General features: G+C 39.4%; 1 protein-coding gene across 19 annotated transcripts in view; it reads left to right on the forward strand.

Moving 5' to 3' along the window:
• PTPRK (protein tyrosine phosphatase receptor type K) overlaps positions 1–16,103 on the forward strand; it is a 417,047-nt gene that overhangs the window by 394,495 nt on the left and 6,449 nt on the right. For 13 of the 19 annotated variants that reach the window (XM_030022191.2, XM_030022195.2, XM_030022192.2 and 10 more), the window contains 12 exons: positions 448–535; positions 1,351–1,427; positions 1,622–1,639; positions 4,071–4,107; positions 5,810–5,907; positions 6,637–6,753; positions 7,510–7,664; positions 8,767–8,902; positions 10,787–10,936; positions 11,507–11,680; positions 14,710–14,841; positions 15,072–15,197. In XM_030022191.2, the coding sequence (XP_029878051.1) occupies positions 448–535; positions 1,351–1,427; positions 1,622–1,639; positions 4,071–4,107; positions 5,810–5,907; positions 6,637–6,753; positions 7,510–7,664; positions 8,767–8,902; positions 10,787–10,936; positions 11,507–11,680; positions 14,710–14,841; positions 15,072–15,197 (1,308 nt within the window). The remainder of the gene's footprint in view (positions 1–447; positions 536–1,350; positions 1,428–1,621; positions 1,640–4,070; positions 4,108–5,809; positions 5,908–6,636; positions 6,754–7,509; positions 7,665–8,766; positions 8,903–10,786; positions 10,937–11,506; positions 11,681–14,709; positions 14,842–15,071; positions 15,198–16,103) is intronic. The other 6 variants (XM_030022194.2, XM_030022211.2, XM_030022210.2 and 3 more) reach the window with 1 other exon arrangement.

Raw genomic sequence — 16,103 nt, forward strand, 5'->3', positions numbered from 1 at the left:
GAACATTGGCAGAGGAGGCTTCCTGGTGGCTCTGTAGGAAGAAAAGCTGTTTTACTAAGCAAATGAGGAAAGCAATGTAATGCTGTAGTAAACAGGCTATATATTACGGTGTCTTGTAAGAAGGGTGATCAGTCTCCCTGTGCTTTCTCAGCTTACTGTTGTTCCTCCTTAGCAAGGATGTCTGAGCAAGTTTAGCCTTCCAGCGATTCCAGGATTTGAAATCCCTCTGGAGTCCCTCAATGACTTGCCCATTGACCTGTAGCAGTCAGAGGGAGAGAGCTTCCCTTCTTCTCTAGATAGATTTCTGTACGATGGTACCGCCATGGGTGACCAGAGCGGATGAGCAAAGCTGAGCTTACTTTATGGTAGGGCAGTTCTTTTAAACTGTTATTTTTGGAGATAAATTAATGGTCAGAATGTTTTCTTTCGGAACATTTTTATTTATAGAGTTTCTTTGAGGGGCAGTCAGCTTCTTGGGATGTCGCTAAGAAGGATCAAAACAGAACAAAGAACCGCTATGGAAACATTATAGCATGTGAGTATTAGTGTGCTTGGTCTGAGCAATAGCCATAGTCGTGTGTTACTCTTGCCATGTTCTCTCTCTCTTTACAAGTCTCTGGTGGCACAGCTGCTTAATACCCCAAGCAGAGAAGGAGGACAGTGCCTTTTCCAGCATTTTTTTTGTCCTTCACAGTTCAACTTTCTTCCTTTCATAACTCAGGCTGAATTTTGCATTTGCATCTCTGTTGTGCAAGCTGTGGTAAGCATATAACAGCAACAAGCTAGCACTCATTTGGATGTTAATTCTGTTAATTCGCAATTTGTTACTGTTTTACAAATGCAGTTTAACACACAGGAATGAAGTGAAGCTACCAGAGAAGTCCCTGAACGGGTAGATCTACCTCTTCATCAAATCCCAAGTGCATTGCTAACCCTTATGTTGTGACTTTGTTATTTTTTTTTAATGTCTCAATATGTACTTAAGCAGGCTGGGGTCGGAAGTAAGGAAACAGTAATCAGGATTTTTGGTTTTCTAGATTACCATCAGTGGAGCTGATGTTGAAAGGGACTTTGAGCAAGTAACCTGGTTTCTTTGTGTCTTTTTAACCATGTGTAACTGTGATTGATACCTTTCAGCTACACTTAATGAAGTTTAGTGAATGTTTTTGAAGTAATTGGAGACCTCACTCAAAATGGTTCTTCGTAATTCTGTGTAAACAGTTACTATTTAAGACTTGTAAATTGTGAGGCGCTTATGCCAGCTGATTCTGGTTTTCTAGATGACTTACCGTAATATCTTACTTAAAAATCACACTTCAAAAAGGCACCATAACCACTTGGTTTTTACAGATGACCACTCCAGGGTGATTTTGCAACCTGTTGAAGATGATCCATCTTCAGATTACATTAATGCCAACTACATAGATGTGAGTGGATTGCACAGCTTTCTCCCTCTCAATTTGCCAGCTTCTCTATGTGAAACTATTGCATGTTATGCCTACAAATTTATTGAAAGCTATCTTTTATTAAGAACAAAATGTACACTTTCCTTGTTCTACGTCCTAGTACTCACTGACATTGTTGTGCTTTCTTTCACATCTGACTTTGGTTTGGGCTGTAGATTTGGCTGTACAGGGATGTAAGTACCACTATATGTGAATAACGGCATCCTATTGTAAATATTTAATATAGATATTGTTATTAATTACTTTCCTCTTCTATTTTTATCAGTCAATAACTATGCATGCCTCATCTAATTTATCTCATCTGTTCCTTTAAAAAATTTCCTTTTGTGTGAATATTTTTTGTACCCGTTTTGAAAAGATAATTTATCCTTCTAACATAGCTCTGAATATTATTAGATAATGTTAGATAACTCTAGTGAACCTGTCTGTTAAAGAGCATTTGCTGTTCACTTTTTTTTATGATGATTTTGGCCACTAGCTTTCCATTTCCCCTTTCCATTTATATGTGAAAAGCTGGATAGTACGCTGTACTGTAGTTGTCTGAAAATGTACCTGTGAAGTAGTTGTAAGATATGTTTGGCAAAAAGGGAGGGATGATGGCCTTTTGTGGGAGGGAGGCTGTTTGTTTGTTTGTTTTTAACAACAATTTAGACAAGCAATATTTAGCTGACATTTGTCTTGAGGTGCTAATTTATGTAATACAGAGTATATACACAAACATATATATATATATAAATATTTTAACGTAGTAGAAATTTACTCGCTTCTGCAGAAAACCTCTAAAGTTTGAAATTCCATATTTTGATTAAAATACAAATTAAATTGTAAATTTTAAAAAACTGATAACAACAGGAAATTTGAACAAATTCTGCCAGGTGTTTTCATTAAAAAAATATAACTTTTATCTAACTAATGCCTTAGGAATAAACAAATGGTTGTATTCAAAGTAATTCCAAAGTAATTCGAAAGCTACTGGAATAGCTAGTACAAGTGTTTTTAAAATACATGGCTTTGGTTACTTTTCTTTATAATTGCACCTTATTAATTTTTCCTGTCCACTGTTAGTTGATAAATTATTTAAGAACCTCTTGACTTTCCAGGATGTAAAGATTTAGTTCCAGGTATATCGCTGTCTTTTTATTTTGGTATTTTAACATGGGAATCTCTGTGAAGCGTTAGGCCAGTGATATTTTGCCTGGGGCCTTAAACAAGAAAACTCTCCCAGATTTTTAATAATTCCAGTTGCTTGAGGATGTTTTTTCTCTTACTTAGGAGTAAATTGAATCTCATTATAACCAGACAGGAAAGCTACAAGTTAAAACTGGTAGTTTGCAATTTTAAAATTACACTTTTACCTTCTTCTGGAAAGCATTACTGAGTGTAAAACAGTATAGCACAGGTTCTACTTTCATAATTTGAAGCTGGGGCCTGATATTAAGGACTCCGGGAAAAATTTTGTAGTCATCTGATGCAATCTTGTTCTCTTGTAAAGCCAAGAGTAAGATACTCAGAAGTTTTTTCATAGGCCCCAGAGGAAGGTGCTCTCAGTCTAGATAGGATAATGAAGCAGTCTGTGGAAAAGGATGTAAACTCCTTGGGTACATTGAAATCCTTCGCTTTAGTAGCATCTTGTGAATACCAGAAATCCAAGGACTCATGCTCCCCTGTAATGCAATATTTGAATTGAGTGGCCTAATAAAACTGTAACCTAGAAAATCATTGGAGTTATTTCTTTAACATTTGCACATTGTGAAATGCTGTATTGGCTTCTCACCAGCAATACTAAAGTTTCCTTCCTCTTTGTAGCTAATGTTGCTGGCACTGGTCAAAATATATTCTGAATGATTTCCTCAAGAGCAGCAGCTCTTTGTCTTGTAGTTTCCATGCAGATGATTAATGCTGTACAGTATCACTAGCATTGGCATAGACCCAGCTACCTGGAAAGGCTTAGTTGTGTAGGATTATCTATCTATCTATATATGCATGTGTATATACTTGGGTGTATCATGTCCAGTATAATTGGTGCACACTTTGTGCAGTAGCACAAAGTATTTTGCAGAAGATTCCACTGCAGTAGGACCTTGATTCTTGGCACACACCACAGCGTGCAGCTCTGTCCCCGTTAGTTATGGCTCACATACATACATCTTTGTGCCTTACAATAATTCTCTATTTAGAAGAAAACAAAAGGTGTGGATTTTTTCATATTGGATAAGTTGGGAACACAGATCAACTATTGAGATAATCTGGTGGCAAAGACAATTTTTACTAAATTTTAAATAAACACCCCAATGTATTCAGCTGGGGAGATAATGTCAGTAGAGGACTAATTTTTAGGCCCAAGGGACCCGTCTAGAATACTCCTTCCCAGTACGCTACAATGTCTGTTCAAGTCAGATGTTCTTATTTCCATTTTATCTGTTGTCATTTGAACCTTTTCAGTATTAACCGTTTTTTTAGGTTTTGAGCTTCATGCTGCTCTTAAATATTGATTTGTTCTGAAAACGTTACGTAGAGATAAGAATTCTGTAGTACCCTTATGCTTTTATTTTCCACTCTCTGTTAGTGATATGGTACTCAAACCAACTTATATTGCTGTTTCAGGGATATCAGAGACCAAGTCACTACATTGCAACCCAAGGTAAGAACCTGCCAGCATTAATCAAACCGAACAAGTGTTCTCTGTAGTGTCTGGCAGTGTTTTGGTAAAATGGAAGCAGATGAAAATAAAGCATATACAATATTGTGAGTTGTCATCTTGTGTTACGGTAAATTAACATAGCATGTTCAGGTGGTATGTGAATAAATGCAAAAACTGCACTAATTTATCATGTTAATTAGCTATTGAGCAACTCTTTCAGTGATAACTTCAGCTGATAAAGTCAGAAGCTACTACCATGATTTCCAATTATGAAGATGAATAGAGAAGAGAGACATGTGGACAGAGAAGAGAACAGTTTCAACCTGCCTTGAGGCATTTTTCTTTCCATATTACAGTGTATTATTTTTCTGTCTAGGATTTAGTCCAGGATGCAGACGGTGAAGATAGTAATGATAAAATAAATGCTATCTCAGAAAATCTGGGTAAAGTAAGGCCAGAGAAGGACAAAGCCTCTTTGTGGGAAGAAGTGAGGGAAATCTTTATCATATAACAACCTGCTAATAAAAAGGAGAGTTAGAGGAAAAATTTGAATTTCTATGGAAATTATTCATTTTGTATTTCTGATAAAACTTCTCACAATGAGGAAAAACAAATAGATTAGTCACAGATTGCACTGAAATATCAGAGGCTGTGAATTAAAGTAAAAATAATTAGATTTAGATGTGTCATTATTTGATCTGTGAGTATAATCAGATAGCTGGCTGGAAATACCCTGTTATTTGTGCCCTCAGATGATTGTAGCTGCACACAGGAAAGACAAACTGAAGGCTTGTTTTAAAGCAGGATGCTCAAATTTCTGTCCACTTTTTGTTTATTTTTGTGTAAGTGCTGTCTAAACAGGTCTCTCTATGGCAGTTAAGTCTACATTTGTATTTTATTTCTGGTTTACTATGTAAATCATTGCACATAATAGTGTGTAAAGGACACAAAAATTTATTGCTGCTTTAGTATGCAGCCTTCAATCTAGCATATGAAGGAATATGGTTGAGTCTTCACATGTGTGTTATATAGAGTAATATTTATACTACTGCTGGACTGTGGTCAGGGAGCTGTTTCTGAGATGATTGTAACAGGGCAAAAGCCTCTGTCGCTCAACTGAACGTGTCTTGTCTCTGCAGCAGAGCAGGAGGCAAAGCTTAAACAAATGCTTCTCATTTGCTTCACAGAAAAGTAGTTAAGTTAGTTTAAATACCCTTCAGTGGGAAGTTTATGGCGCACTTTGCCGCGAGCTAGATGGTAAATGCACAGGATCTGTACCGCTGGCCCTCCTGACTGATACTTCACTCTGGTGAGGGCACGTCCGCGGTGAACATCTGAAGAAACTCACACTCAACACATTATATTTAGCAAATGTAAAACAAACCTAGAAATGTAACTATAGATGTAGTCACACATTGCTGTGTCCTTGTAGTTTTCAAACAACTTCTGGCATTTCGCTACGTGAAACACCTGCTATTAATTTCTTTCAAGTGGTGATTCAGTTAAGCTGAGAAGATTCAGTGTTGGTTAGAAATAACAAGGTAGTCTGGAAACTTGCACGGTGGTATGATGATGTGGTTTCACGAAGCTTTCATCTTTAGGCAAGTGTGTATCAGCTCTGAAAAGCACTGGATTTTATTTTTAGCATTCACTTTGACTGTCATGGTTTTTGCAGAGTATTACCTGGAATTTTTTCTTACAGGTCCAGTTCATGAGACTGTCTATGACTTCTGGAGAATGATATGGCAGGAACAATCAGCTTGCGTTGTGATGGTCACAAATTTAGTGGAAGTTGGAAGAGTAAGTTTTTGTTTTGTTTTTCTTTTAATGCTACAAGCCTAAAGAAAAACCTGCTGACAAGACACAAGGCACATTCTTCAGCAGAATGTGGAAGAGTCTTGTGAAGGACAACCCTGCATCCTGAGAGGAGGAGAAGGGGGAGAGTCCAGACATTGTTGCAGTTATGGTGTTGTGTAAAACCAAAGATAACTTCTGAAGAAGACTGATGCCGTGTTGCTTTCATGAGTAGTGAAAAATTGTCTGAATCCAAAATTCATATTTCAGCAAAATGGATTGGTATATTGTCACTCAAATGAGCAGAGTAAGTGAACTAGTGAGCAAATGTGCTTCTATTTCAGTGGCTAGAAATCAGCAAAGTATTTACAGTTTAGCAGTAGCACATCCCTCAGGGAGTAATATAAAGTATCTGGGATTACTTGCAACAGTTTGATTACTGATATGAAATGCATCCCGGTTTAACGTAAGTGGAAATGTATTCCATAGCTCAGCACTAAAAAAAATATAAATGCTCATTTAGAAATGGATTTGGCATCTAAGTACAGCTGTGTAAAGCAGTGGAAACTCCTTGTAGCTAGTGCTTAACTTGACAGAACAGCCATTAGCCATGACAAGCCACATGAGTGCATGGTCATTTTGGAAATAAATGTGGTGTAATGCAGTACATGCAGTAACATATCCTCAAGCTTTTATTTTCATTTGGTGTAAAATGCGTTTCCATTTTGTATTTAGGTCAAGTGTTACAAGTACTGGCCTGACGACACAGAAGTTTATGGGGACTTCAAAGTGACTTGCGTAGAGATGGAGCCCCTTGCGGAGTACGTCGTCAGGACATTCACTCTGGGAAGGGTGAGCACATTTTGAAAGGGCTCGGCAAAATACTGTTTCCTGGTAGCAAGGAGTATGGAGGAGGCTATGCTTGTGTGTGCTCCTGTACAAAACCAAATCCCTCTGTCTGGTTAGCAGGTCTACAGCGAGCCTTACCTCACCGTGGGAGTAATGCATTGCATCAGCGCTATCCAAACACACGTCTCGCTGTGGGATTTTGAATTTCCCCAGAAATGTTGACTGCTACCCTCCCCTCTCTTGACAGTCACCTCTTCTCTGTAGCTGCACTTCTGAGCTGAGCTCAAGTACTGGGTTATGAGTCATGCCTGTCATTCATCTCCATTCACTCTGCCCTGAATGCCGCTGAGTCAATCTCACTTAAAGAGCAAACTCTGTGAATGCAATATATGTGATACAGTTGTGGTCTTCTGGTAAATCATTATATTTGTCTGTAAATATAGCAGGCCATTGTCTTGAATAGCAAAACCTCTGAAAATCGATGCAAATTGCATCTGAGTCTATAAAAAAAAAAAACTAATGAGGGAAAACTAGCATACTTAATGGCAAAAGTACGACCTTCAAAATGAAAAAAAACCAATGACATCTTTAAGCTTCATATGGTCTTTGCTGTAAATAAATTGGTGAAGCGATGAAAACAGCACGTAGATTCTATCAGTGTGTGTTATAGTTTTTTGAGTCAGAGAATATCTAGTCTATTAAATACTTTGAATTTCATAACTGTGGGGTTTTTTTGTTTTTTTTTCTTCCCTTTTACAGAGGGGCTACAATGAAATCCGTGAAGTTAAACAGTTTCATTTCACTGGCTGGCCAGATCATGGAGTTCCTTACAATGCCACAGGCCTGCTTTCCTTTATACGGAGAGTCAAATTATCTAACCCTCCTAGTGCAGGGCCTATTGTTGTCCATTGCAGGTGTGTACAGAAGAGTTAGATTGATTTTCTTCCACAACTGTGTATGTGATTATTTACAGTAGTCTCTTGTGAAGCATCCATCATTTTGAAGTGTTTTGTTTTTGTTGTTCCTTTTTTGAATTGCCTAATTCACACTGCGGTAGGATTTGGTTGTCTACAGCAATGTTTGGAAATAACCGGATTCTAGTACACTTTTCCTAAATAGAATAGCCAGAGATTTTCTTTTTCCTGAAAGAGCTGCACAGCTAAATCATATGATACTTCAGGCTATCATTTTAGGTAGTCTACAACAATTTTGTGACAGCATTCAAGAATAAGTGTAGATACAGCTGCTTTGATAGCTTGGTGTTGCATATAATATCTGAACAGATTATTAATTTAAATCAAAGTAAACAAGTAGACAAAAGAAGATGGAATGAGGTTAATGGCAACAAATACAGAATGTTGTTTTTCCTGTGCAAGTTTTGCAAGGTTTGTGTTATTGGGACACAGTCCTTTGACAAATAGAATTTTCTTTTGGCACCATCAAATGTTTAATTACATTCTGTAGAATGTTACTCAGCCTTTAGAGTTTCTAAGAATTCACTGTGCAAAAACTGCCTGTAGCTTTATATAAAACCAAAAAAAATCAAGAGAGATTCTTCTGGATACTGTTAGGTGTGCTGCCTGAACTAGCTTAGAGCTTGGCTGGTAAAACATACACTTGAGTTTCTTATTGTAATATATCACTTTTCATCCTTAGTGTTATTAAACAAAACCAAGATCTGTCATATTTTGAAGTGCATGAGCTTAATCATACTCCAGATTTCAGTTTAACTAACTTTTCTTTTTTACTTTAAGTATTGATCTGGGTGATAAAAGGAGGAAACAAATTTTTTTCTTCTGTTACTTAGTGGATCAAATCTCATGGAAGAAGGTTGTTTTGGGCACATCAAAAGATTTAAAGGACATTATGAAGAGAGGGAGAGAAGATAAAAATTAGATAGTAGTTATGATGAAAGAACTGAATGATCTTATAAAAAATCCTCTCAGTAGTGGGTTTATAGAGCTTGTAGGTGTTTTCATGGGGCTATTCCTAACAGTATTTACTGATTCTTTTTAGTGCTGGTGCTGGACGGACAGGATGTTATATTGTGATCGATATCATGTTAGATATGGCAGAAAGAGAAGGTGTTGTGGATATCTACAACTGTGTCAAAGCCTTAAGGTCCCGTCGCATCAACATGGTACAGACAGAGGTACGGCAGTTCACCTTCAAAGCGCCTGATGCTTTCTGAAATATGCTAGGTCAGACCTTCAGTGTTACTCTGAAAAGAGCAGGCAGTGGCCCTCTTGAGGGGTTATCTCCATTGTGGAGCGTTGCTCAATGCAAACAGCTCCCAGAACCAGGATGGTGGAACAAACCTGCCAGCTCTTTCAGTCTTCACACAAGCAAGTGCCCACCTAACTTTGTAACAAAAGGAAAGCAAGGAGGATTTTTTAGGGAAGATCCTACAGTAGGCCTGTCTGGCACGTCTCTCCCCAGCTCTGGTATTAGCAATTCCAGGAACCCAAAGTTGGAATTCCAGCAGGTTGCCACTGGTTTTAGGCTATCTCCAATCACTTTATCCATAATTTGACTTACCTGTGGAACTTTATGTCCATTTAACTTTCCCTTTTCAACTCTGTTTTTATTTGCTTTATTAACTTCATTGCCAAGCCTTTTTCCTTTTCTACCTTTTTTGTCTTTTGTCATGCCTTCAGCAACTCCACAGTAAAACCGTTGCCGTAATGACAAAGCTATAACAGCTCCCATTCTGCCACCTGAGTATCACTGAGCTTCCACAGAAACATAGGTTATTGATTTGTATTAAGACAGGTTACCTGAAGTGCTTTGCCACTTCTCTCTCCTGTCCTCTATGTGGACATCTCCCTGAGAAGTTATCTCACCTGTGACCACGTGCAAATCTCTGCAGTTGGCAGCCAGGCATATCAAGGTAATTTGTTGCAGTTTTTATTCCATGCTGCAACCTGTGGCAGTTGAACAAATAAGTATACTCGCTCAACTACCCCCTGCAGGGCCTTTGGGAAGTGCGTGGGGTGGAATGTTTCAGTGTGACTGCTTCAACCATCCCAGTTTAATCTGCTCTTGCATGTGAATTAACACCCCTACTGCTGTTCCCTTCTCTTTCTCTCCCTTTTGCCTCTTAACCTCTCATCATCTCTCAGAGGCTCATACTTACGCAGCAAAATAAAGCTGTAATTGCAGCAAGTTCTTGTGATGGTCATCTAGAAAACAGTGATGGCAATGGCTCCGTAGCTATGTGGGTAAGGCAGCATAGGCTGTAGAGCCAGAATACAGCCATGGTCCCTGGACACGTGCTCTTGTTACAGGCACATGTTAAAGTTTGTGCTGTTAATAACCTCATTGGTATCCACAATAGCTAGGTGAGGCTGGCACAGTTCTAGCACTTTGCTGTATAGACATGATTTACATCTCTTACTCTCAGGGTGAGTAAATATAATAGGCATTGTGTAAAAATTGACAGGAGGCCTGACTGAAATAGTAATGCAGTTGTCTAGGACTCAGGATATCTCAGAGCAAGTCAGAAGAAAAACCAGTAAGAAATGCTGTTTCTGGTGGGACACACTTGAATTTATTACTGGCCTCGAGCCCCTATGAGACAATTGGTGTACTAGCTTGCACACGCATAAGGAGAATGCGGCGTGCCAAATAATTGCTAATCACACTAGCAGTGCTTGAAGCAATTTACACTTTCCGCTAGTATTATAAGACTGAAAGCTATTTTTAAAAAACCAAAATGAGTAAAGCCAACAAGTCACTGGCATATACACAGAAACCCACAAGCACTGCAAGAAAACTGAAAACCTCCCATTAAATAAATTGCTATGCCTGTCTGTTAAGTTTTACTGAATTTAAATTAGTTCTGAAGAAAACATCCTTGTTAACTGCATCCCAATTAGGGTAAGATTGTGTTTGTACTAAAGCGTTATTTAATGGATTGATGGACACTACCTTGAATGAGTTTTACAGTGTGCAGGAGATCTGTTTATCCTAAAAGAAGGAAAGATCTGTTGTTTTTAAATGGCTATAATTTTTGTTTCTTTGCCTAATTTGGTAGGAGCAGTACATCTTTATTCATGATGCCATTCTAGAAGCTTGCCTATGTGGAGAAACTGCCATTCCTGTCTGCGAATTCAAAGCTGCTTATTTTGATATGATTAGAATAGACTCTCAGACAAACTCTTCGCATCTCAAAGATGAGTTTCAGGTATTTGCAGTTCCTACTAACTCTTCATGTGACAACAATTTTTTTGCCTCTAGATACATTTAATTTATTTAAGTGAAAGGGCTTTTGTATCACGTTTATAGCATTTGGTCCCTTACTTTTAGTCCACGAAATAAAGTACCCATGCTTATGTGCTTTGCAAAGTTACTTTAAATATGGAATATCCTCCTTTGAATAAAATTGCAGTAAATATCTGTCTGGAATAAAGAGTACTGACTAGGAACCACAGAGAGTTTTGGCTTGCATTTGCACAGCTAAGGCGTAGCTCTTTAGGGCTCCAAAGGATCTTTTTTGGTTTATTCCCTTTGGAGGGGATGGTGTCATGCAGAATCTGTTGAGTGGTACACGGAGCGCCTTTTACACCTGCAGCTCAAACCCCCTTGAAAAGCCCCAGTATGTCCATCAAACAGAGAGGAGCTCTTATTTGCTAATGTCTTCTTGCTAATGCCTCACGTTTTCCCATATTGCAATATTTTAAATTAAAACTTGGGGAATCTCGAGTCTATTGTCTGTTAGTTCAGCATGCTAAAGCGAGCGTCCTCTCTCCGTTAGACCCTGAATTCTGTGACCCCTCGCCTACAAGCGGAGGACTGCAGCATAGCCTGCTTGCCAAGGAACCATGACAAGAACCGCTTCATGGATATGCTGCCACCTGACAGATGTCTGCCTTTCTTAATTACTATTGATGGGGAGAGTAGCAACTACATCAATGCTGCTCTTATGGACGTAAGAGACTATCTTCTTTGTCTGCATAGTGTGCCACAAAAAGCTGTGTAATATGAGAGAGAGCACTTGCTGGTTTAAGAAAGGGTAATTCTTTCTTACTGCAACGCCCGGTAAAACAGTCCGAAGAAAGAGGGATGGGGGGAATGGGTAAGAAACCCCACCAGCTTGTGTTGCTTGTTCAGAAGGTTTGTTATCCTTAGTCTTTTGCATCCTTGTGAGACCCACTGGAAATCTTGCCGTTTCAACAGCATTATATAAAGCTCTAGTCTCCAGACCTCCAAATCTCAGATCTCAGCAGGATCTCAAAAATCTGCTGTTTGTCAGGAAGTAAATATTACCTACCTGAACCTGAGGTTACTGTCGCTATTTTATAAAAAAGGCTATGTATATTGAGGCAGGAGAGACAGGGGAAGAAGGAAAAATAATTGTCTTTGGCATGTTTGGGCATAGCGTTGGGGGTTTTGTTGTTCATTCATATTTTGAGTTGCAGCTCTTTAAAGTTGAAGTTTGAGTGACAGAAGTATTGTCAGGGGAAAAGGTGAATTAATGGGGAAAATGGAGGTGAACCTGCTCATAGGTGTCTGATCGATAAAGCAGTTCATCATAAGTGCTGTCAGATACCTGCCTGTGCCTGCCATTAGCATTTCCAAAGTTAGGGCCCTAAAACCACCTTTACAGTAAATACTTATTTAAGTGGCCTGATTTCCAGGAGCATCTCCCCTTCCTCAAAAATGAAGTGCTGTCAGAAACTGTGGTGTCAAGAAGAGATGCTGGAATAAAATGGCAAATAGCAGCAGAAGGCATCAGGACTGAATGGTATAGTCATCCCAGAGTTCTGCCTGAGCTAGTGCAGGAAACATTTGAACTGCTAGCAAAATGCAGTCCTTAATCTCACAATTAGCTATTGTGCCAGAAAAAAAAAAGAGTAGCACATGTGAGACCAATATATTAGGGAGTCACTGGGGCTGAATGGATGAAGTAGAGCAGTGAGCAGAATTTTGGTAGCAACCAAAATTGTTTAGAATTGCAGTTAAAATTATGTTAAGCACCTGGATAAAATTGATGTGCTATGGACCAACCAACACAGCTGCATAGAGGAGTGTGGTCTGGGGAGAAAGGAAGACAACGCAGGCGGAACGGCTGGGTGGCAGGAGGACTCTGAGTGTGTAACAGTGTGTGGCAAACAGGGACAGGAACCAAGCAATGTATTGGTGGATGAGCAATCAGAGACAAGTAAGGAAAGCCAGAAATGGTATTAATAAAAGGAAAAAAGCAGCAGAAAAAAAAAGTAATATATTACAATGAAGACATATAACAAGGCTATAAGTACAGGGTTAAAACTTTGGGTTAGCTTAAAAGCTTTTTCTTGCCCTTTCTCTTGGTTGTTTTTTTTAAGACTGATTTATTCAGAGAGGGGAACCCCACTGCTGGGCAAGGAAAGGGGACTTTTGATAGCAAAACAGAAATGGAAACTTTCCCCTTTCCACAATGTACTTGTCCCTGTGTTCCCACAAGAAAGTGTCTGCTTCCCTGTGTGACAGCAGGTCTCCTGCCTGTTTTTTTTTTTAAATCTGATCATCTCAGACTCAGTACGTTCTCTCATCTCAGGGAAAGACCAGAAATTATGGGGAAGAGGACTAGGAAAATACCAGCTAGTACATATTTTATTTCTTAAAAATACAAGGGAATAATCGATATTGGTTGTTCCTGTTTGCTCACTGGGCAGGTCTAGGAAGTAGGACATGAGCTGCTCCTACCCCAATATGCTTCCTGCATTAGAAAAAGATAGCAAATATATATAAAAAAATTGTCAGCCTCCTTATGCTTTTGTCAAGTAAGTACTGATGCTAAAGACATTAATTTGTTATCTTCACAATTTACAGCAAGTAGAAGAGTGAAAAGAATTGTATTTTTTCCTTCTGGGCCTCACACTATGATCTTTGAGGGTACATCAATATATTGCACATGAAGATCCCTCATATGAACCTACAAACAAGCAAGCTTCCATACCAAAAGTGGTTTAGCTACCCTACCGGGTCTTTCTCCTAGGTTAACTTACTCTACTTATTTCAGTAAAAAAACAGCCAAACCGCTCTTGGTACCAGCATGGGTGCTAAACACAGGGATCTGTGTTGCATACAGCAGTCCCAGCACTTCATCTTCAAACTGGTGACTTACCATCCCATCCGCCTACAAGACTATTCACCATCTTACTCTGTTTCTCAGATTAACCTGTCAGTGCTTCCTTGCCAGTTCATATCTGTATTCCTTCACTGCAGAACTCTTCCGTGCATAGTTACAAATTGCCTGCAAAAAACTTCGGATCTCTCCTCTTCTGCTTGCTGCTTGTAATACATGTGCTGCAAGGAATTAGCTCATCTCTATTAGCTGCATCTCAGCTAAGCTATGCAAGGCTGGAAATCCCTATTTGCAGCTGTGTATAACGCAGCATACAGAAAATGGAATCTGCTGCCATGAGAGGAAATAGTATTTTGCTGTTTAACTTCTGCTTTCTGCTGGAAATGGGCCCCGGTAATCCTGAAGGTCAGTTCCATGGGTGACCCTGTGGCTGTGGCACTGAAGGAGAATTTGGGATTGAGCTTAGTCCTCGATTCAGTCACAGAGCTCACGTGTAACCTGCTGCGGATGGGGTGACCTTCTGAGACCTCTGCACCCCTCTCTGCAACACGGGGAGAAGGTTTCCTGCTCAGTCTCCTGGACACAGTGCCTGGAGCAGAGTTGCCCGAGCCTCAGCTCAGCAGAGCCCTGAAGACCATCTTCAGTGCCCCGTGCATATCTGAACTGAAACAGGGCTTGGCCTGTAACAAAGCAGAAGGCAGACCGGAGCAGAGTAACCTCTTTGTTCTTGGTGGAGACAGTAAGGTATTTTTAACATCAGCTTTGGTGAAATCTGGCGTAATTGATGTCGGAGCTTTGTTCTATTTATATGTTTTTTCTGTTGCAGTGTTTGAGTGGAAGTTATTAAGCACTTCCTCTACCGGTGCTAATAAAATCATTTGCCTTTACAGAGCTATAGGCAGCCAGCAGCTTTTATTGTCACACAACATCCTTTACCAAACACTGTGAAAGATTTCTGGAGATTAGTGTATGACTACGGCTGTACTTCTCTTGTGATGTTAAATGAAGTCGACTTAGCACAGGTCAGTTTGGGGTTCGAGTTTTCCATGTACTGTCGCATGCTTTAATCACTCTGGATCCACTACATGATCAAATGTAGAGCAGTGCAGTGATTTTACAGTTATTGTCTGCTTTACAGCAACTAATTAGCACTAGTTGCTCAGGAAAGGTTAGGTGAGATGTCTGCAGTGGAATAAGGCAACATGCAAGTTGTAACTTACCATTTAATTATGCCTGTTTTGCTCTGGTGCAGGGCTGCCCGCAATACTGGCCCGAGGAAGGGATACTGCGGTACGGTCCCATCCAAGTAGAATGCATGTCATGTTCAATGGACTGTGACGTCATAAACCGAATTTTCAGGATATGCAATCTAACAAGAGTAAGCATTATCATAACAATATGTAACAGAAGGGTATGTCATTTTCAACACTCTAGGCTCTTGTGGGTTTTAATTTTGAGTAATAGTAAAATGCTAATGTTCTTAAGACATTACCCAGAAAAGAGTCAGTCAAGCATCGGTATCTAATACTTATTTCTAGTACTTTTCTATAGCTACACACTAAGCAGGGAGAGCAGTAAGGTGAATGACTGTTGTTCTGTGGCATTCTCCCTGGTGAGCAAAAGATATATGACAAGTATTCTTTTGGTTTGGTGTACAGTGAAGGAAATATCCCTGTAATGAACAGGTAGTGACAGGTATTTCATTCATAGCTTCTGTAAGACGTTTTCCGTGGTGAATAAGGAACAGGAGTGCTGAGGCTGGTTATGCAACCAGCACCTTCTCAGCCGAAGATGCGAGAACCACAACATAAAAGGAGGATTGTGGCACACAGCAAAGCGCGGTGTGAAAAAACTCTGAAAGCTCCTCTGCCTCTGAAGGGTTCTGCACCACTGCACGTCGACCTACATTTATCATTTTTTTCTCAACTTCAGTAGCAGTGCCAGTCTTGCATTCTTGTCAGCTCCTTCACACCTTGCACCACCTTGTCTTTTTGCTGTCCCATAGTGTTTCACACTATCGCAGCATCTTCTCAAACCCTCTTTGCCATGCAGTGTCTCCTCCTTTAGCTTACCTCTATAAATCACTTATTTATGTTGCCTACATGTAAAGAGTTACAGATGTTTGTGCCACCGATATATGTACAGTTAACCATCAGTCCCTATTTTACTTACCATTCCTACTTTGTATCTTTCATGCAATACTGAACTTACACGCCACCAATTGCTACTTGGAGTATACATTTAACTTTCATTAATGTCGAAGAATAGCTATGGAGAAAACATT

This window comes from Aquila chrysaetos, chromosome 8 (genome assembly GCF_900496995.4).
Source record: "Aquila chrysaetos chrysaetos chromosome 8, bAquChr1.4, whole genome shotgun sequence".
In the NCBI taxonomy this organism is placed as follows: Eukaryota; Metazoa; Chordata; class Aves; order Accipitriformes; family Accipitridae; genus Aquila; species Aquila chrysaetos.